Below are 23,296 nucleotides of genomic sequence, written 5' to 3'. Positions count from 1 at the left end.
GTTACAGGCCAGCCTTTGTTACAAAAGGAAAAGTCAAATCAATATTTAATATTAAATAAAGTTGTATGACAACTATTAATAGGAAATAACCATTTACAGTAAAATCTAGATTGTAATAAAACTATTCAATTTTCCTCATCAATAAATTTTTAAAACATAATATAAATTCTCCTAGATTTGGAATGGAAACACCTTTGTCTATTTGTTAGTTCCAAATATAGCTCCACTTGTAAGTTAAAAATGTTTTTTAAGGCCCCGATTATGTTCTGCTAAATAGAATTATGGTCACTCTAGCTGGACATGGTGATTTGCACTTACAACACCAGCACTGAAGAGGCAGAAGCAGGAGAGCTCAAGTTTGAAGCTGACCAGAGCTGCGTGGACCAGAGATTACTGATCATTTTCTTAGAATAGATCATCCTGTCTGTGTGTGTGTATGTGTGTGTGTGTGTGTGTGTGTGTGTGTGTGTGTAAAATGGTTTGAGAGAGGCTACCTCCCTTAGTGATTTCAAGTGCAACAGGGAATTCCATGCATCTTTGGTGTGCCTAGCCTTTTGTTAGTTTCTTTATGGACACTTACTTAACTTAAACATGCTTCTAGACCTTGAGGCCATGCCACTATCATCTGTGGCTTACAAGTTGCATTGGCCCTTTTGCTGTATTAGTATTTGAGTTCTTTGCTTCTTTGTATGTTTGTTTGGACACACAGCTTTATAGGTCAGAGGTCAACTTGCAGGAGTTGGTTGTCTCTCATGACCTTGTGGTTCCTAAGTATAGAATTGAGGTCATGCTTGGAGGCAAGCACCTTTGTTCATTGAACCGTCTTACCAGTCCTCCTTGAGTTCCTGACATGCTTTTTAGTACTTACTAAGTTCATAGGTTCATTTGATGTCACATTAATTGATATGCTGCAGTTCCTTTTTTTTTTTTTTTTTTTTTTGAGACAAGGGTTTCTCTGGGTAGCTTTGGAGCCTTTCCTGGAACTCACTCTGTATGTAGCCCAGGCTGGCCTCAAGACTCACAGAGATCCACCTGCTTCTGTCTCCCGAGTGCTGGGATTAAAGGTGTGCGCCACCACCGCACGTACTGTTATGCCACAATTCTTAATGTTATAAAGTCTGAGAATACAAAGTAGACACAGCTACAGTGTGTAAAATTGTGGATCAAACACAAAATGACCTCATGGAATTTTCCTCTTTAGAGAATGGTGACCCTAGTTCTGTAGGCCTTTGGTTCACAGCTGACATTGCTCAAGCTCCTGAGTTTGAGCTCTAGACTTGACCTGTGTTCTGGCAGCTAACTTCAGTAGTTTCACCAATTTAATGTTTTTATCAAGATGGATTATTTACATTGCTATGTAGTTTCCCATTTGAGAATTTGGGGGAATAAACAAGCGTTGGTGGTGTACACATTTAATCCCATTACTTGGGAAGCAGAGGTAGGGAGATTTCTATGAGTTTGAGGCCAGTTTGGAGATTGTGTCAACAACAACAACAAAAAGCTAAACCTGGTGCTGCTGGTGGTGATGATGATGATAATAATGATAAGGGGGCACTGGATTTCATAAAATGTTTTTCTTCCATAGAGAAATGTGTTGCTTTCATTCTAAATTTGTTTCATTCTTGACCGTGAATGAACTATAGCTTTTGTTGGCTACCTATGCAAAGTAAATGCTTTGTTAAGATAGTGCTATATTTTCTTCTTCTCCTCATTTTATTGTAAAATAATGCAGTCAGTAGGAGAACTAATACTGATGCTGTGTGCTTCACGAGTTATTAACATGAAATGAAATAAGAAATGTTCAATTCTCTGTAAACTATAAATAGCTAAGGCACTTTGCATAAAGAAATGTTTAATTAGATTATTTTTCCTGACCAAGGAAAGTTTCAACAGCCTGGAACAAGAATTACAGTACAGAAAGACCAGTCTTGTCTGGCTCTACCTTGCAGTCAAGACACAAAAATGCGCCAGCCTCCCCACCCCAACACCCAAATCTTGTAATATTTTAAGTAACTTTACAGTTTGTGTTGAGCCTCATTCACAGCTGTTCTCACTTGATGTGACCAGTGGGCTGCAGTTTGGATCCTCCTAATGTATGTAGCGTTATTTACATGTTGGTTTGGGTGTTTGGAATTTTCTGGTTAGATGAGTGTACTTCATACTTTCTACCATAACTTGCTGATGAGTAGTTACCACTAAGCCAGGTATTACATTTAAGTAGAATACGTTAGTTTAAAGGGGACTAGAAAAAGATAGGTGAAACTTCTTCTTAGCATATGTCTAACACTTTGACTCATGAATTTGTTAGTGCAACAGCAGTCTAACCTATATTGAACCGAAGACTTTCTGCAGAGATAAACAAGGTTCTCTGACCCAGTTGAAACAGTGACACTCTGCACGCATGCAGGCACGCACGCACGCAAGAGAACTCTTCAGTAGTTGACTCGGCTCTTCTTCACTGTTGGGAATTCTCTGATGCTCCATTTATGACCTCCCTGCTTTGGGGTTAGATTTAGCATAGAAGCTGCATTACAGTAGATGATTGAGCATTTCTAGCAACTAAATTAGAAGACTTGGGAAGGAGCCATGTGGGAGGAAGAAGGAAGTAAAGCAGGACCCCTGGGTCTTACAGAAGCAATTGGGATGAATTTGTAATCTTTGTGGATGAGCTTAGCTCATAGAGATAACCCCTTTTTAAAAACCTATGTTCAAGTCAGTTAAATTTTTTGACGGACTTCTGTCCACAAAAGCTTGGCAGGCAGATGAAAGTTTTAACTGTTACAGTTCTGGGTAGAATAAAAACCAGAGTAGAAAAGAAAGGAAATTGAAATCAAGTAAACTTCAAATAATCTAGAAGAAATAATGGAACATGGCTGACAAAGTCTACAAAAACTTTTGTCATAGAATGAGGTTGGTGATGTAATCGAGGATGTTAACTTGGTCACACATACCAATCTAGGAAAGTTAGGTCCTGTGGAATGGTGATGGAAAACCAGTTGCCTTCTTTGTCAGACAAGAAAACATGAACTCTTGTAGGTATTATTTCAACAGAGAACTTACAAAGGAATTGGTTAAAGAGCTCTTGAGAAGTGGAGGAGAACGGAGACAGGGATAATGTAATACAGATTTGGAAGCAGTTATAACCCTAGGGCTAGAAGATGAAACCTAAGAGGTTTTACTATTCTTAGATCTTAGACTCTAAGAAAGTTTTTTGCAGAGTTGGGAATGAAGCCACTGATGTGTTACTATTTAGCACCGGAAACTTAAAGGAGTGGCCATAGCAGAGCAAATGAAAGTGTTGTGATTAAAATTCCTTGTAACTTAAAAAAGAGACCATGAGTTTAAGACTGGGGAAGGATAAGGATTTTATAATTATATTTTAATTTAAAAATTAACAATAAATTTCTTATAAAATGTGGTCTCTTTTTCTAAGCATTTATTTATTCATCTTTTATTTTCAGTCTCTCTCCCCCTCACATTTCTAGACCTACCTCCCTTCCCCTTCTGTGTGTGTGTCTGTGTCTGTGTTTGTGTCTGTCTCTCTGTCTGTCTGTCTCTGTCTCTGTCTCTCTCTCACGCACGCGCGTACACACACACACACCTACATACATATACACACAGTGGGTGGTATGGAGGAGAGTTATTTGGAAAATACTTACCAATTACAGAAAAGTAAAAATAGGGCATGACAGCATGTAGCTATGTATAACTAATGCTCCCTTAAATAAACAGCATAAGTTTCTGAAAGTAATATGATTGTCTGTGATAGGCATCAGAGGAGTCTGTACTATAGAAAAGTAGTACAATGTGAAGGCTTGTTGAAAGATGATAGCTATGAGATGCTTCTAAACAGGAGCCTGTTCACTTACTTAGTCTGTTCTAAGGGTCTTTGGACTTGATTTTGATTAAAGAAAGCATTGGAAATGAGGCTGCAGGAGTGGATCCTAGAATTGAGCTCAGGTTGTCAGGCCTGGCAGCAAGTACCCTTACCTTTTGAGCCATCTTACTGGCCTTCAGCTCTGTTTTCATCAATTTCAATGTTAGTAAGAAAGCATGATTGTCTTGATAATGTGAAGTCTTTGATGAATTCAGAAAATAATTTCCACACAAGAGGTACTGTGGTAGTGCTGAATGTGGTAGTACCATTGTATTTGATGTAATAGTTAAAGCCTAAGGGCTTTGGCTTAACCTACTCTGCTTAGGAGGTTGTTCTGTATTATGACCTTGTAGAAAGTTGATTTATCTGAGTTATTATAAAGCATGATGCTTAGATGATGAAGATTTCCTGTCTCATTCTATTAAAGTAAAACAGCACTTAAACTTTTGTACTTTACAATGTCAAAACCTTTTTAGTCTAATGGTATTTGACCTGTTTGTTACTTTGACATAGCTTGTTAAAGTATTGTAACACATGCATACATTTAAATATATATTTATATGTCTTAATCTTCCGTCCACAATTTCAAAAATCTAAGAAAATTATGTTTGCAACTGTTTATTCTACCATATATATGTATACATATATACACATGTGTGTATGTATGTATGTATATATATATATATATATATATACATACATACATACACACAATCATTGAGAATTATTGTAAGAGACTTCCCCAGACACCAGTAGAGATACTATGTTATCTGTGGTATACTATCTTTTTGCAAATCTAAAAATCTCTATAATCTCAAGACTCCTCTGATGCTATGAGTTTTAAGTTTTATATTTTTGAACTTTCATATTTCAAAGGTAATTTTGCTGTTTATAGTGTCCTGATATTCTTTATATTTTTCCCATGGAATTAATCTGTCCTATGACTCAGCAATACCACTTCTAGATACCTAATCCAAAATAAATCAAAATTGAGACTCATAACAATGCCTGTGTGAGACTTTTCAGAGTGACTATATTCATACTGTGTCCTCCAACTAGAAGCAGGCAACAATCTATAGCAAGAGAATAGATAAAAAATGCTACTTGGCCGTTAAAACAGTCTGCTGCTACAAACAACCTGGATGAGTACCATAAACACCTTACTGAGAAAACCTGAACACTGAAATTGCATGTACCATTCTCTTAAATTCTAGAATTGAAAAACTGAACTATGTTATGAGAAAAGCCATATTAATGTTGGTGCTTAAATACAAGGAGAAGCTGGTGGAAATGCTGTCTTCATGTACATTCATCAAAACTGACCAAGTGTGTTGCTTTAAATCTTGGGGTGTCATTGCCTGTAAATTGTGCCTCAGGTTTTAAAGTGATTTTAAGGTGGGGTAAATAAAATTGAAGCATTAAGGAAATTGAAGATAATAGCATAAACAGTATAAAATACAAATTTTGACCTCATACAGGTTCTTAGGAACAGTTGTGTTACCCGCCCCCCACCCCCAAGTAATTATTACACCTGACATAGATGTGCTGACTTGATAAAATACCATCTAGGTGTATAACGAGGTCTCAGAGACAATTGTGGTCTGTGAGAGAATTCTTAGAAGAACTAGTTGAGAGCAAGTTTTCTTATCTGAATTTACATTTGAAAAAGAGGTTTAGGCAAGTAAATATGCTAAATTTCTGTTAAAATGGGACAATAAAGTTGAAACAACCACGTTTATGTGAAAATAATTCTGTAATGAACTTTATTGTCTTGTGTGGCAATAAAACCCAGTATAAAAAGTGTAACAAGTGGTAGGATATGAAAATAATAAAGCTTGTTCTGGAATGTGACAACTGGGTTTAGATTCTAGTTCTGCCACATAACTTTTGATGGGGGTCAGACACATTAATTCAGCCTTCCACAGTGGTCACACCCTAAGTTATTGTTACATCATCATCATGTAGGTGGTCCTGCTGCTTATCCACTTCGATGATCTCTGCTCAGTTTTTAGTATTCTGGGACCTACCAATGACTCGGCTGCGTGTATGTACATAGACTGATGGAAATACATGCATTTCTTCTACCATCTTTCTCTTTGGCATTATCCCCCCAGTTGATGGGAATCATAATAATAACAATAATAATAAACAGTCTAATTCAAACGTGTTTGCAAGCACATGTTCTCTTTCCAGACCGTTTGGTCCTTTTTATGTTTTTGATGGAGGTAATTTGCTCCTCACTCGCTGATATTTTCAAATTTGTACATCTTTTTCACTGTGACTGAAAGTGGGCCTGTTGCTGCTGCTGCTTTTTTTTTTTTAAAGGTTTTCATATTTCATTATTACATAGTTTGAATTTGAAACAACTGTTGATAAATTTTATTTTGTGGTATTTTTTTTTTTTCTTTGAGACAGGGTTTCTCTGTATAGCTTTGCACCTTTCCTGGAACTCACTCTGTAGCCCAGGCTGGCCTCGATCTCACAGATCCACCTGACTTTGCCTCCTGAGTGCTGGGATTAAAGGCGTGCCCCACCACTGCCTGACAGTATTAATGCTTTTAATGAGCAGATTTAGGAACTTTGATCATAATAGATTTCTACTTCTTCCCTCCCAATAATAGCTCACGTATTTTATATTTGACCAAATAAGTCATTTATTTTATTGATCTTTACACGAATTGATGAGGATCAAGGAATAATAATCCAACAAATATGCAAGTATCTTCTTCCTGTACTGCAAAGGCAACTTTTTAAAAGTTGTCGGTGGCACATCAAATGTTATTTTCATAATGGTTTCACTTACATATTTCTTTAATTCTGTGTGATTTACTAAATACCCAACTCAGCAATTTTATTTTCTACAAATTACAGTATATCAGTCCCTGTTGTAAAGAGCTTATCATTTCAGTTGTAATAGAAAGAGAAGACTGAGAAACTTGCATATGTCTTAGTAGTATCCCTCCCATGTTTCAGCTGGACTTATACTACAGTGGGGAGACCCTGAGTGCCATAATATTTAAAGGACAAACTTCCTAGTCTTTTTTTTTTTTTTTTTTTTTTTACCACTTGTGTTTTGCTTTTGCTAGTTAAAATTTGTGATGTAGAACTCAGACATTTGAGCTTTGTCAGTAAAATTAGGTTTCTCATACCAGTCATTTAATAATTAAATTTTAGCCAGGAATGGTGGCATGCCTTTAACCTGGCACCCAGCACTTGGGAGGAAGGCAGGAGGAGCTCTGTGAGTTCTAGGACAGCCAGGACTGTGTAGTGATTCCCTGTCTCAAAACAAACAAAAATTAATTCCAACATAATTTTGGGATCAGTACATGGGGATTAGGTAGCGATAAATAACAAAATCAAGACTATTCTAATGGCTCTTAATTTGGGAGTGGTGACATTCAACAATCTGTAATTAAAGACTGAAATCGTAGAAGGTAGGGGTGGCTCCTGAAGACGGTGGCATTTTAGTTGGAGTTGTATGAATTAGTAGATCTTGGAAAGGGGAGCATACAGTGTAGCTAGAGTTTTTCTCTCCAGGTCCTGCCAATCCCCAGCAGTTCTGTAGCCCACTTATAAAATAAACACACAGACGCTTACATTACTTAAACTGTTTTGCCGTTAGCTCAGGCCTACCATTGTCTAGCTCTTACACTTAAACTCAGCCCATTTCTGTTAATCTATATGTCGCCACGTGTTCCATGGCTTTACCTGTTGCCTTTACATGCTGCTCCCTGGTTGGCAGGCTGACGTCTCCTGACTCAGCCTTCCTGTTCCCAGAAATCTCTTCTCTGCTTGTCCCGCCTATACTTCCTGCCTGGCTACTGGCCAATCAGCATTTTATTTATACAGAGTGATATCCACAGAACTTACCCTTTTCTTTTTTTTCAACAAGGAAGGTTTTAACTTTCACGTAGTAAAATTACATACATATAACAAAACAATTATCAAGCAAGAATTACAGTTACACTATCTAGTCTATTTGTATTTGGCAAAATTAAAGAAGATATCCTATCTAATATTTGTGAGTCTAAGGTTTCATATTTAACTTATTCTTATCATAACTAAGGAAAATTATAACTATCTAGTCTTCAACTACATCAAAGACCTCAGAAGGATATAATATTACCTGAGAAACAGGAAACAGATGCAGGCAACTTTCGGGAGTCTTGCAAGAGTAGAAAGAGACAGCTGGCAGCCTGAACAGTCATCCAAAGTTCTTTTGTAAAGTTGGGGCATCTGTCTTCAACCCACAGGCCTAGAGTCTCCCAGTCATTTTTCTCTGTGTCCTGTAGAATGTCTGGCAGTTTCCTCTGTGAAGCAGGAACCTGAAGGACCATTTTGCCAAGCAAAGTTCAGTGGTCACCTTTCTATGGGTCCTGCATGTCCAGTCGATCGAGCAGTCCAGGCAAGAACAGTTTCTTGCCCAAATGGCTACTTTTGCCGAGAAGAAGATAAACTCCATATAGAGTGTCTTTGATGCCCATCCTCCTCTCTGAAGTAAATCCGGTGCTCCCAGGAGCAGACATGTCTCACTGTCCAGAAAGTCTATAAATTTTTAAACCATTTTAAATGCCATATTCTGTAGGTCTTTGAAGTGTTTGAAGATTACCTATCTATCTGAAATATATCTATGTATACCTAGAAGACTTAACTAACATGGCTATGAGTATGATTATCATAGATGACTAATTATTAATCTATTTCTTAATTATCCACTACAATTTTAAATGAGCTGTACAAACATAATACCTTAAACAAGAGTAGAAATATACACACAGTTTAACAAAATTAACTTTAAATTTGTATCAATAAACTAAAATCTATACCAATGTAAAACATTTCAAACAAGTTGCTCTTTAAAAGTAGGTTCATTAATCTACCCTTTCATCCTGTCATATCTATATCATATCCCCTTCTTTAGAAAGAGATTGCATTTATAATCAACCTGATTTAAATAAAAATACTGGTTTTTCTCTGTCCCACACCAGAGGGCTCTTCTGATACGGGGCAAAAGAATCTCAACTTTTTTAAGCAGTATGTTTGGGTTTAGAGAAGGAGTGAGCCAATTCCATCTCCAAAGCCAGCTTGGTATATTTGGGAATTTGGGCATAGCTTCTCTTACTACTTCCTGCTGGAGGTAGGCGCTGTATCTTATGGGGACACAAAGAAAATTTTAGGATTATGGAGTAGTCCTGAGGGTGTATCGTCTGAGCCAGTTGCCTTGAAACCGTTCTGGATGTTGGATCATCTGGGCCTTGGTGTCATCGGAGACCTTTCAGGGGGTCTTGGCTGGTCAAACCTGATGTATCTTTTTGGTTTTTTTTTGTTTTTTTTTTTATGTTTTTTTTTTGTTTTTTGTTTTGTTTTGTTTTGTTTTGTTTTTTTGGTTTTTCGAGACAGGGTTTCTCTGTGTAGCTTTGCGCCTTTCCTGGAACTCACTTGGTAGCCCAGGCTGGCCTCGAACTCACAGAGATCCGCCTGGCTCTGCCTCCCGAGTGCTGGGATTAAAGGCGTGCGCCACCACCGCCCGGCCAACCTGATGTATCTTAATCTGGAACAAATCCATAGCCTTTTGCTTTCTGTGGAAACAAAAGCAGAGCCTCCTTTCCAAAGCAACATATCTTTATATCCAAATTTTGAAGTCAAGGTACCTTTAAAATACACATAATGGCTTAACTCAACAGCTTTTACAATCAAATGTCTTTCTGCAGTTAAGAATATCTAAGACAACATAATCCAGATTCTCTGTGTGATATCCATCTTTACGTGGCTTATTTTTTATATTAATTTTACTGTCTTTTTAAAGACTTTATTTTTTTAAAACTATGTATTTCTTTCAAGCCTAACGTATATTTTACACACATTGTAAAACTATTCCATCTGAATCTGTCTTGTTCTGAACCTATTGCTTTAAACTGCAGCATTCTAAGACTGAAATGGCACTGTGGCTGCTGGCTCCATCCACCTCCGCTTCCCAACATGGCAGTGGTATATTTACCGCCAGCTCCAGGAGCCATCAACTCTTAGAAACAGTGGGTCTATGCTTTTATCGAAGCAGCATGTAGCCCAGAACCCCCCCCCCCCTTTTTTTTTCTTTTTTTAACTAGCAAAAAATATCCAACACACAGCACAGTGCACAGCTTGGAGACACCTCTGTGTAACATAGCGTAGGTCAAGCCTTTATGCACACCGTGAACCCGCCATAGAGTAGCTCAAACCCGCAGGCTGCCGATACCTTGAGAGAGACAACTAGGAAGCTGTTTTTAGCTCTGTTTTAGAATCTTTTTTTCTCAGGTTTTATGTGGAAACTTGCCAACTCGTTGGGCGTCATTTGTAGCTGAGTTTTCTCCAGTCCTGCCTGGCCCACAGTCAGGACAAATTTCTCTCACCCGCCAGTCCTGCAGCTGCTCAGACCCAACCGAGTAAACACACAGAGACTTATATTGCTTACAAACTGTACGGCCACAGCAGGCTCTTTGTTATCTAGTTCTTATATATTCAATTAACCCATATCTATTAGTCTATAAGTTGCCACGTGGCTCGTGGCTTATCGGTACATTACATCTCGCTTTTCATGGCAGTGTCTGTCTCACTCAGCCTTCCACTTCCCAGAATTCTCCTCTCTGCTTGTCCCACCTATACTTCCTGCCTGGCTGCTGGCCAATCAGCATTTTATTTATACAGAGTGATATCCCCAGCAATGCGGGAACACATAAAGAGCATTTGCAAGTAGGCAAATGGGAATAAACACTAAGACATTAACAGACTTTCTCTGGTCTATTGCTCTATAAAATCTCTGTGAAAGAGCAAGATCACCTTGAGGTGGTAGTTTGAGGAAGGTTTATTACAATCTTTGTTCAGATAGTAAGAAATCACTGTAGACATGAGAATATTACGAAACATTGAGGTAGAAGCTATGTTTGGGGAAGTTTATCTGGCCTTTGCATCTAGATCGGGTGTTTAGATTGTGGATGTATTGAACGACAGGCACCACTAGTAGCCAAATTCAGTCGTTTGGGTAGTTTAACAGTAATGACTTACCAAGAGTAGCAGTGGTTAATGGAAGAGGGGTGAAACCATGGTAAATGATATAGCCATCCTGGTTTCTGTCTGTGTAGTCTCATTAGCCTTAGTGCCCTTTACACTTGTAAATACATCCTGTGTAGGTTCATGATGATCCTAAAGATAGAGGGCCAAAGATAGAATTGATAGCACTTGCTAGGTACATTGAGGGAAATCAAGAATAGCAGTATAAGGAAGCAGAAATAAGCATTTAGAAATTGAGTGATTATTGTTAGTTCACTATTGTAGTTCTAAGAGTCTGTCTCTTGATGTGTAGTGTTTTGGTTTTTATATATGCATACAGTCTCAAATCCTTTTTTTTCTTGTTTCTCCTGTGTAGGCCGAAGGAGAAGACAGCCTGAAGAAGATGCAGCTGATGGAGCTTGCAATTCTGAATGGCACCTACAGAGATGCCAACATTAAATCACGTAAGGAGCCTGGGGCAGGATTACAGCTGTTTTGTCTGCAGGCCTGTTTCTTTTTGGTACCACAGCATAAAACCAGTTGAAGTAATAATAAAATAGCATTTACAGTGTGACAAAGAGCCCCATTTTTTTTTCTTTTTTTTTTTTTTTTTTTTGGTTTTTCGAGACAGGGTTTCTCTGTGTAGCTTTGCGCCTTTCCTGGAACTCGCTTTGGAGACCAGGCTGGCCTCGAACTCACAGAGATCCGCCTGGCTCTGCCTCCCGAGTGCTGGGATTAAGGGCGTGCGCCACCACCGCCCGGCCATTTTTTTTTCTTAATGCTTCTGTAAACAGTGTCCTGCTCAATTTTATTTTATGCCAACATAGCAAGTTTGAGTTTGTAAATTTACTTTTCTGGTGTGTGTGGAGGTGGTTCAAGAAATGTACTATCTTGTTAACTATCCAGTTAAGACTTTAAACTTGTTACGTTATTACATTATGCAAGAGGCTTTAAAAAGATCTTATTTCAAGTGTCTAAATCGAGTGGCCTGCTATTGAAGTCTTTCCTTTCCCCTTGCTTGCATGTTTGTGCTCATGTTGTAGTCTGGTTTTTTTGTTTGTTTGTTTTTTGTTGGTTTGTTTTTGCTATTGAAGTTCCTATGTGAGTTCACAGAGATCAGTGTGTGAGAACTGTTTTCAGCTTGTGTTCTCCTTACCTACCATGGGTTGTGGCATAATTTTATAAGCTATCTGAGAGAATAGTGTTTTATAACATTTATGGTTTGAAACAGCATAAAGTTTATCTGTCATTTATGCGAACACGTCACATTTAGAGCAGTGATATTTTTTTTCTTTCCTTTTTGAGACATTGAAGTTTAAAGTTATAGTCAAAATTCCCAAAGTTAGGCAACCCAATGAGTTTAGCAATAGTTGCTTTATCAATGGTTGCCTTTAATTTACTCTTAATAGTCCTGAATTTAGCGATAGGACTGCTTTCTGCTTCTTTTTCTTGTGCAGTAATTCCTGACCTGCTGGAAACACACTTAGTGCTTCCTTAGCTGACTTAATCAGGGAGTTTTCCTTAGACTTCAAGAGACTTAGAGCCAATGTTGTACTTTGGAAATAAACCATATCTGTTTCTGTGGACTCCAGTTACGGGCTTTACATTGCATCTTTTAATTTGAGATTTTTTTTGGCTTTGCATGGCCTTATAGTCTCACAAAATGTGTTAATAGTGGCTATACCATCAAAGATATGAACAGTATAACATTTTAATGGTGGTGTTCATTTTTTTACAGTGGGTTTTTAATTTTTGCATTATTTTTAATCATGTTGGTAAAGGGGAAGCTGATTGCATTTGATTGGTGTGCTTTGCATTTTTGTGTGATCAGTGCATGTTCTAATGATTTCCTTTTATTTTTCTTCTTTCCTGCTTTTTCCTTTCTTTTTCCTACTTCGCTCTCATTTCCCCATGTTGTGTACTGCTATCCCTATACTTCTTTCTAAATTTCTTTGCTTACTGTAGCAGCCCTTGCCTTTTCTCTTGCAGCAACTGCCCAGGCTGCTCCAAGGATCATCACTGGGCCTGCGCCTGTCCTCCCACCAGCTGCTCTGCGTACACCTACGCCAGCTGGTCCTACCATAATGCCTTTGATCAGACAAATACAGACCGCTGTCATGCCAAACGGAACTCCTCACCCAACTGCTGCAATAGTCCCTCCGGGGCCTGAAGCTGGGTTAATCTACACACCCTATGAATACCCCTACACGTTGGCACCAGCTACATCAATCCTTGAGTACCCTATTGAACCCAGTGGTGTGTTAGGTAAGTATGAGTTTAGTACTAGATGGTTAATTCATTCCTAAATTGTGGTGCCCCAGACTTTGAAATGATGTTTATCAAATTTAGAGAGGCAATGTAAGTTTTGATAGGAAAGGTTGAAAACTAAATATGTTTTTATTTTAGTTCTTCACAAGAGTTTTCCTATTAAGTTAGCTATACCTTGATTTATTTTGAATTTGCTTTAGTATCTCAGAATCACTGTAGATATCCTTGCCATGTACATTTTCAAACAGACAATGCTTTTATTACTTAGGTGACTGAAGTTGTTGAGTTTTAGGCCATTCTTGCCACGTTGTCCTGATGGCCTCATCAGCCCTACCTCGAAAAATTAGTTTTGTCTCACAGGTTTACTTGCTAGCTCAATTTTAAAGTTCTATCATATTGAGATTTTTATTACATTTCTGTTATTTGTGTGTGTATTTAAATATTTTTGATCACTTAAAGGATGCAGTTAATAGTTGCAGTTTTAAGGGTTTTCAGCTTTGTCTTTTGAAGTCCTGGTTAACATGACCAATATTTTATAATTTCCATAGTCACTATGAACTAGGTGACCACACATCAACTTAATAAATTCTGTCTTGTTAGAGGCAAAAATTAAAGTCATATAAACTCATGGGTTTACATGATCAAAAGCAATATTCTTGAAAAAGACATTATTGATGCCTTTTTTTTATAGAGTGGATTGAAATGCCAGTCATGCCTGATATTTCAGCCCATTGACTTGCTGGATGAAGGACTAGAATACAGCAGCTGTTATAACACGACCAGTCAATGTGGAAAAAAACAAAAACAAACTGTTTCTGTGCAACCCCACTGTTTTACCAGTCAGAATTTTGAAACTTTTTTTTTCCATGAATTGTGTATGACCTTTGGTGCTGCGTGCTTGCTATTGACTTTTTAGGACTTTGATCTTTTAAAGGGCTCCCCTCAGCTTAATATTAATTGGAATATCTTTAATGAACTTGGACACAAAGATTTAAACTTGAAAATTCATTGTTCATTTAAAGAAAGCCACAATGCTTTGTATGTTATCTGTGTGTGTGCATGCACATAGGTGCCTTTTGTTTTACAAATACATTTTATTGTAATGTTTTCTGTCTGAATCATTGTATAAAATAAGTCAGAATTATACCACAGAAATGTTAGTGAGAGGCTGTGTTCTGTTGCACATTTCTTGAAGCATTTTTTTTAAATAACATGTAACCTGTAACCTTTTTTAAGTTTTCCTTTCCATTAATACTCTGTCCTGTGGCCTTGTGCATGCTCCTTCCCCAGAACTCCTCTCTGCTGCACTCACAGCATCTGTTCCTGAGGAGTTATGACTCTTGGCTTTCTGCAAGTCTGGGGCTCCTGACTCTTAGTACAGGAGCTCTCTAGTTTTGCCAGATAGAATTCTATTTCTGTGCAATCTGCATATCTAAAATGAAAAACAGATTCTCAACCAGTTTACTGCTTAGAGACAGCAAGAGGCACTGCTGTAAAATTTCTCATTGTAAGTTTGGTTTGGTTGGGACATTTATAATTATGAACACTTGAATATTAAATAAACCAGCAAAAGTAAGAGCAAAATATGCAGATGCCCAATTAGCATTTTCAAAGTTCTTAATAATAAGTACTAAGTGAGAAAAATACTCATGATTATTGTTATTTCTTGCTTTACCACCTAAGCAGTAAAACTATGATATCGGCCCTCTGGAGAACTGAGGAAATTACTTTAAATTCCCAATTTACAGTAAATTTGCACACAGATAACATGCATGCTTATGTATCAAGTCTCACATTATTTTAAACTAAGCAGTGCCCTTCAAAACAGATGCAGACATGTGTGTTGGTGGTAGTGAGGAGATTGGTGTTAGCATCAAATCTTCATTGATGACTAATGTTTAATTCCCTTCCTTTTATCTTTAGGTATGGCTTTCCCAACGAAAGGCTAAGAATTCAAGAACGGTCTTAACCGAACCCTCATCAGATCTGAATTTAACCAATGCTTAGTCTCAGCAGCCTCCGGGGAAAAGCTTAGCCTAGCAGTCAGTGACTTACTTGCACTTTTGCACATAGATATAAAGTAAAATGATGTTATTAATTTGGATTAGTCTGTAATACTGCAAAGCAATGGTAATTTATAAAAGGAGTGTATAGTAGTATACTGACTGCTAAGTGTACTGTACTGTTTGCTTTACTAATCACCTAATTCATTGCAGTTCATACTTATTGACTCAAAAGTTTAAAACCACAATCTGTAGGCTTTAAGAGTTGCTTTTTAAACCTTTTTTAAGTGATAAACTCTGAAAGTTAAGGTTAGCAAATACTTGTCAGTATTAAATGTGGCATTATTTAAGTAGTCCTGCTGCAAGAAAGGCACTTCAGTGAATATGTGACTAGTAAAGCTCAGCTACGTCTGGTTCTAATAGAGCTCATGAGACACTGTGACTTGGGGACTGTAAATGAAGGGATGAAGTAGGTGGAAGGCCAACCTGTTTGAAATGAATGCAATATTGATAGATGCATATATACATGGCATACTACAGTTAATTTTAAAACTACTGTGCCTTAACGTGTTTCTTAAGCTTTTGTAGTAAGTGAACATTTGAGATCCATTTTGATAAACCTGCTGTCGATGTTTCCCTTATGTATGTTTTCTAACTTTGTCTTGGTAATTGCAATTTAACTAGGTGCGGTGGCTACTAAAGTTCGAAGGCACGATATGCGTGTCCATCCTTACCAAAGGATTGTGACCGCAGACCGAGGTTAGTTTAGTTCTGCAGTTCTTGTTTATAAGCAATGCGCTGGGTGTCCATCAAGTTTGCAACACCACACCTGATGGAAAGATGTAACTGTTTACCTGCACACCATTCTTTTCCTTCCCTAATTAATTTAATAATTGATTGATTGAAGGTTGGTTTTGTGGTTTTGTTTATGATTTTTTTTTTGTTTTGGTTTGGGTTTTTACCCCTCCCCTTTATATTTTAATTTATTAAGTCTTCTATTACATATCCTAAGATTTATTCCAGTTAAAACATAAATTAGTCAATTTGAGGAGCTATTAAATTTTATATTTACCGTGGCAATTTTTAGTATTAATTATTGCTAAAATTTACCCTTTAATTGTTCTGAATATTTGGGTTGGTACTGCAGAATGAATTGAACAGATTATGTTTTCATGAGAGAAGTAAAGGAATTTGCTTCTGTGTCATTTTTAGAGAAAACTAAAGATTTAATTTCCATTTTTCTATATAGTAAAACATTGAGCCACTGTGTAAATATGAGGGTATACATGTCAAGTACTTAGCTAAAATTAACAGTCAGGACTGTGAAATAATTTTCATGTAGGTGGATACTTTTTATGAATTAGAAAATGAGTTCCCTCTTGTTCTATTTTCTTGCCAAAATGGATTCTTTGATTTTTGTCATTTGCTGCTAAAATATAGTACCTGAAGGTAAACTATCCTGAAGTTCTGTGGTATGTGAGATCCAGCTGTTTGGATATCCTTTTTGACTAACCTGTGACTGGAAAACAAGTCTTCATTTTTCTCACTTTCATATTTGAAACTTGTGCTCTATATATGCCCTTGGACCCATTTTAAAGTTATTTATGCTTATTTGAGGAATGGTAGTTTCGGTTTTTTGACATTGAATTGTTTTTTACTTTTTTTGTGTGGTGGTTTTGTTTTTGTTTTTAATTGCAAGATTGGAATCCCAAGCATAGTAGAAAAGGACCTAGCTCACTTGACATGGTTACCTTGAATACCCATCATAAATATTGGACACACTTGTTTTGTGTATTAGAAATAAAATGCCTTTCCAAAGACATTTATGGTATTTATATAATATCATATATACTGAAAACTTTGGCTAATGTATACATTTTTCTGTAGTGGTTATTCATTATTAAACAAAATAAATCCTTACCTGTGGGAACATCTATAATAATAATACTCCATGCAGTTGTTGCAAGTGTGAGTGTATTAACCATTCTGTCAGAATCACCGAGAGATAGGAAGTTAGATGGGGGAAGGTCACTTTAGTTGTGGGCAGTCTTACAAGTAATTGAAGCTGTATCATACTGCTAAAGTCTAAATTAATTCTCTTACAAAGTGTTTTGATTTTGAAGTAATTTTTCTTATTAGGTTTTCTTTCCCTGTGTTCCTCTTAGGAGATTTTCTATAATTTTGTTAACACAATAATCCTTTCTCACTTTGTACTCCAGAGCCTTCAGGTAGTTGAAAATATTAGACCAAGATCTTACTATGTTTGGAAAATGACAACACATTCCATACATGGCTCATCTGTAGCTGTGTTTATTTTGATTAGTTATATTTGTATTTGAAATGCAATGTCAGCAAACCGAAATGCCCTCTCCCTCTCCCTCCCTTCCTCTTTTCTTTTTCTAGAGACATCGCTTATGCTTACTATCACCACATGTACTCATTGGGTCTAAGGGAGATGACCGAAGTCCTTGACTTACATTATTTTATGATACTACTGTTTTCTCTATTTTTTTTATTTAAAAAAAATCTTTTAAAGATTATTATTAGCATTCATTTGATGCAAGGACACAGCCCAAGGACACACAACCATGTAACTATGTGTGAGCATTTAAAGTGGTTGCTTACTGAGAACAAACCCACCTCCATGCTTATTTCAAAATCGGCTTGAAACTTAAAGACCAACTGACTTGTAACCAATGATGAGTGATTTTGCACAGTTGACATACCCATGTGCACTGTAGGAGGCTAGGACATGGCAGAGGATGAGTCTAGATGGACTGAATATGATGGTTTCTTTGTTAAATATTCTACACTCAAACATAATCAGAAATTATCCAAGTCATGATCTGATCAAAACCATTGCTTACACAAATTAAATTTTGGAGAGCAGCATTTTTATTTTTAAATTTTAAATAAAATTCCACTTCCTTTTAAGAAATTCAGGGAAGATTTGATTATATTGAAGATACAGTATTTTTGTAGTATTTATAAACTGTCCTAATTGATAAACTATAGAAAACATTTTGTCATACAAAGGTGAATAAGTCTATTATAGAGAACATTTAAACCCTGTGAACATTACCCCACTAGGTTTTATTATGAAGTGGCATCGAATCTAAGTTTGCACTGAGCATCTTTTCATTCACGTCTCTCCTGCCTTTGTTACAAGGGCAACAGGACAGAATTCTTCTGTCCAACCTCAGAATATAGTAGAAATAATGAAGCTGTTGAATGAGTCTTACAAATCATACTACTGTTAAGTGGACCAAGTTTGGTGAAGTGGAAGGTGACAGGTTGATTAAGAAGGAGCTACTCAAGGACATTTGGAGGGATAACTTTTCCACTTGAGAACTACTTTATGTTTTACTGTAATTTTTTTTTAATTTTTTTGTTCTTTTTTTGTTACTTTGCAAAAGAAAATAGTATTTACAGGTGGCTTCTTTTAAAATATAAAAATATAAAGCAGGAATGTATATGAAATGTCAGATTTTATTGTATTTGCAGAGTATTAGCTTTGAAATTGAATAAAGAAAGCTGTTTGTAGTTTTAAAATGCCTTATTGGTATCAGTTAGAAATTTCTTCTATTTTTTATGTACTTAGAGTTCTTTGAGGTATAGAGTTTTAAATGGCAGGATTTTACAGTGTTTACATGCAAGTGCATTTTATAAGTGTTCTATATGTGTAAATTAGTATTTTCAACTGGAAAGTGTTGGCTGGTGCAAAAGGCCTGGCCTTTTTCTGGTTCCCATGATGTTGCCTACACTGCTAGACTACAGTATTGCTTTGTATCATGAGGCCAAGAAATTCCATGTTGTTTGTAAATAGAATAATTGAAAAAGCAATAAACATTTATTGGACAAAAGAAACCTTGTTTGGCCCAGAGTTTATGTTGAACCAAATTGTTCATAGTAATTTAAATTTCTTTAGATTCATTTCTGTTAATCATCAGTTATTAATAATCACATCCATCATTAATAGTTGCTTTATTGCTTGCATCTGAGAGAATACTAATGCTTAATAGCAGTCAGATACTCATAACTGCACTGACTGTTCAAAGTTCTTCATACCAAACCTATTCATCATTGTTCTCCAGTGTCCTTCAGTGACTGCTACTAACTATTAGTTGTTAGCTGTATTTTATTTCTATTTTTTCTGTTAACAAATTGGGTTTTTTTCAAATTATTTTTGTGGGAGTGGGCTCTTCTTCATTTGTTCAAATCATGATATGAAATTGTCATGATTTTTATTGTATTCTGTAGATGGTGTCAATCAGTTTGTCAGAATTCAACATGCTTTTTTTTATTAGTTGTGATTAGTTTTTCATGTTGTCATTAAGCCGTCACTAGCTGAAACTAATCTCTTCTCTATCTTTTCTTTTCTTTTTTTTGTTTTTTGTTTTTGTTTTTTGTTTTTTTGTTTTTTTTTTTTTTGTTTCTAACCACCCAGCCGCCACCGGCAACTAACCTATGACCTTCTGACCTCTGAACTCTTCACCCAATGATGACCTGACCATGCCTGCCTGCTGATCAGTTAACTGGTAATCGCCTTTGCTTGCCTGTCGTCAGTGCAGCGAGCTGAGGCACTTGTCCGTTCGTCTTACCATCTAACCAAACAAAAGACAAAGAAATTGTCCTCCAACTCAGCTTCCCCCCACCCCCCCTGTTTGGGTGAAAGTGGTTCTAGAACCTGCACTGAATAGTAGTAAAGCAATAAGGCCCGATTCATCCCACAGCACTGATCATCTTTCAATGCCCCACCCCAAGCGAACGGTAAGAAGGCCTCTCTTAAGAAGGGGAGACAGATGGCCCTAACTACTCAGTGACAGAGGCAGTTACTGTGAGAGACTTGTAGGAATCTTTTTCTTCTCCTAGCGAAGTCACAGCTCTCTCTGAATGTACTGTGTGACAATGCATCATGCATGAACCTTCGGTCAGGGATGTCATTGGTGAAGTGACTTCACAAGTATTCAAAATTTGACTTGCTCTTTGTTTAGTCACTACAGTGCCCTCAAAGGGCAGAAATCGCAGCCTTTTATATTGCCTGCCAAAATTTGAAGTATTAGAACAAAGTGTGCCATGAGAGAAAAACTTAACAAGGAGTTTTGAAAAGTAATGCAAAGAACAAAACTGCAACACTATTTTTAAAAAGTTGAGTATCTGAGTTAAAATTTCCAAATCTTTATTTTACACCACCTTAAAAATTATATGAGAACAAGGTACATGCATTATGTGTCACATTACTGGGCAAACTGTTCAAATATTTTTTTTAAACCTCCCTGTATAGAAAATATCATTAAGGATGTAAAAGCCATGCTTGCCTATTTGCTGTATACATGTAATGAAATTGTAGATAAAGTGTAGTGCATTGAAACAAATGAACAAAAAGTAGATACTTTTACTATACAAGGGTGCTGGTGCAGAAAAAAAATATATATTTTTGGAAATGTAGCATTTTATACTTTCAAGTGTTATAAAAAAAAAGAAAAAGAACAAAGAAACCCTTTATTTCATTAAATGATTTTTTCTGGTGGTTGTCAAGAAACAAAAGACCAAAAGAGCCTTTTTGTCTTTGTTTTTTATTTTTTAAGTATTGGAATAAGTCTAAAGAAAAAGAAAGTGCCTTATTTTCCTTCATGGTCATTTAGTCAAGTGTCCTGCAAGATCAGCTCCTCCCTCAGAGTAAAAGTTAGTGCATGTCCTCCATCGCCCAGTATGTGAAAGGAGATATGAGGAGAAACAGATGAGTTGATGGTCTAAATTATATGATTTGTGTCTCGTTATCTTGATGCCAATTTGCCAAATCTGATACTGTGAAAAAAAAATGTGATAGCTTTTCTAATGTTTGACTAGTAAATTTTAAAACGTCATTCTTTTACAAATCATAATTGAGTACTTTTGGTTATTACCGTCTTCAGTGTTAGTTAGCCCAGAGGATTCTGAGGTTAGAAAAAATTATGTGAGATCTGAACATCAGTTTACAGACAAAATTAAATTAGAGCTTTATTTTATTTAGAGAAGAGGGATACATTGAATTTTTTTCTTAGTAATTGGAGATAATTATAATGCATAACAAACTTTTTCACAAAAACAAATCTGAAATTTTTTATGGTAAAAAAAGTGTTAAATAACCCCAATTTGATCAGACTTATGTCATACCAGATACCTTGTGTAGTCCATCTCTGCTGGCTTCAGCAACTGCTCTTTAGTAACACACCTTTTTGCCCCATTTTTTAACTTTAAAGGAATGTGGAAAGCTAGCGTCACAGTGCATATAAACGCTCAGCTACATTCCTTTTGTTTCTCATAAAGTTCAGTTTTGTAGTTGAAACAGTTTGTGTGCAAAGCCTGCATCTAAATACTTGAGTTAATCAATCATTAACTGCTCAGTACCAGATGTGGCAAATCTCAAGTGATAGTGGACTCCTGGCTCATCAACTCATGCCCTCTTCCATACCGTCATGGCTTCACAGTCAAGGTCAGCAGGAAGCTCATTGGGCACCTTCATGGTGACCTCGCCATTATTCTGTCTCACTTGGAACCATTTTCAGTTTATTTACTATGCAATAGACAGTCCTTGTTTTGTACTCAGCTAGCTTTGGTTTAATGTACCACTGCTTTGTCTTTCTGTTATACACGTGGTGATTTTGATTTATTTACAATATATGCTGTGCCATTTTGATTTTCATTTTGTTTGGTTGGTTGAATAAATTTGCGACACTCAGAACACTTGAGGTGACAGTAAACAAACAGTACCAGTATTTGATCCAGTCTCATCTCAGCTGTGTTATACCTGGACATTTTAGATGTTTATCAAAGGTCTTTTATGGGGAAGAAAGTAAATGTAAAACAATAGACGTGTGACGTTTATGAGTAATGCTGGCTCTGAACAAACTTTGAAAACTTAGTTGACAGTGTTTTGAGTCAACTGAAAAAGCATGACTTTTGGAATCTCTGAATGCCTTGGTTCTCAGTATTATCACTCTATTGAATTTTTTTCTTATTAAAGTATGTAGTTTTTAAGACTTTTTTCCTGACAGTATTATGTAATTTTTTAGCGTGGGTAGATGGGAGTGTCGCTAGTATGTTACCATACAGCTGACATGTATTTTTTGTCTATTCTTTATTATCTTAGTAGTTTCATGCTATGTATGTACCATAACCAACCTATTGCCTATGAGAAACATGTAAGATAATGTATTTACAGCCATTGTTACAAGTTTATAATGTATTTTTCTATCTTGTTTTATATGTATGTTATATAACATTCAAAAGAATTTTTTTCTTGATTGAGAAAAGGATACAAAATGCAAAATCCACAATTTTGATAACTGAAAATTGCCAATTGTTTTGCAGTACTTTATTATATTGGGTGTCTTGTCTTTCTTGGGCTTTTAGTTAGCTGATGAATGAATACATTAGACACTTCTGGGTTTTAGTTGGGATTTTACATAGCTTGCATTTTAATTCTTTGGTTCTTTGCTGTTTCTATTAACCCATAGCATTATTTTAATAAATGTTATAATACCAACCTACTAACTCTGGACTATGTCTGTTTATTAACCTTTTTGTGTTTAATGAAAATAAACAGAGATAAATAAAATTTCGAGTTCCTGGACTAACACTGAAGAACGTGACCACAGATAACATAGTGTGACTTGTTTTCTGTGTTGTCTGTCAGCTGACAGTTGTGCACACTACTGCTAAAAGCTTTGGGGGCTCTGGCCTTTTACCTTGGAGGGTAGGTGCAGTGGAGATGGGAACAAAGTGGTGTCCCTTTGAGCCAGTCTCTCAGTCATGCCACTGACCTTTCAGCATCTGCATTACTAATTCCACACTTTAGTTTTCCTGCTCCAAATACCTGCTGTCTGCTGACAGCATAAAGAGTCAAGAGATTTATTGTAATGATGCACCTTGAGAAACCAGTTTGATTCGTTGTTGAGCCATTTACCTTAACTTCTTCTACAAACAGGCCATTTTCAGTCACATCAGTAAGAGTCAACTAATATTTTCCCTGTTTTGTTTAGCCAGCTGCTCCTATTAAAGCTAGGCTGCTTCTCTAGGAGTACAACCTAGTCTTGTCCACCCCCCCCTCAATCCCCCACCCCCACTTCACCGCATTAGA

General features: G+C 36.6%; 1 protein-coding gene across 7 annotated transcripts in view; it reads left to right on the top strand.

The window, feature by feature from the left end:
- The window catches only part of Qki (QKI, KH domain containing RNA binding), a 132,797-nt gene extending 110,091 nt beyond the window's left edge, over nt 1-22,706 (top strand). For 2 of the 7 annotated variants that reach the window (XM_052750826.1, XM_052750831.1), the window contains exons 5-8: nt 11,280-11,367; nt 12,869-13,168; nt 15,859-15,933; nt 19,622-22,706. In XM_052750826.1, the coding sequence (XP_052606786.1) occupies nt 11,280-11,367; nt 12,869-13,168; nt 15,859-15,933; nt 19,622-19,638 (480 nt within the window). In that variant the 3' untranslated portion in view covers nt 19,639-22,706. Of the gene's footprint in view, nt 1-11,279; nt 11,368-12,868; nt 13,169-13,862; nt 19,042-19,621 lie in introns of those variants that run through there. The other 5 variants (XR_008221122.1, XM_052750827.1, XM_052750830.1 and 2 more) reach the window with 5 other exon arrangements.
- Nucleotides 22,707-23,296: the final 590 nt, after the last annotated feature.

Source organism: Peromyscus californicus, unplaced genomic scaffold (genome assembly GCF_007827085.1).
Source record: "Peromyscus californicus insignis strain IS unplaced genomic scaffold, ASM782708v3 Scaffold_22__1_contigs__length_63687245, whole genome shotgun sequence".
NCBI lineage: Eukaryota > Metazoa > Chordata > Mammalia > Rodentia > Cricetidae > Peromyscus > Peromyscus californicus.
Note: the sequence above shows the minus strand (reverse complement) of the source record. Positions and strands in the feature narration are given on the sequence as shown.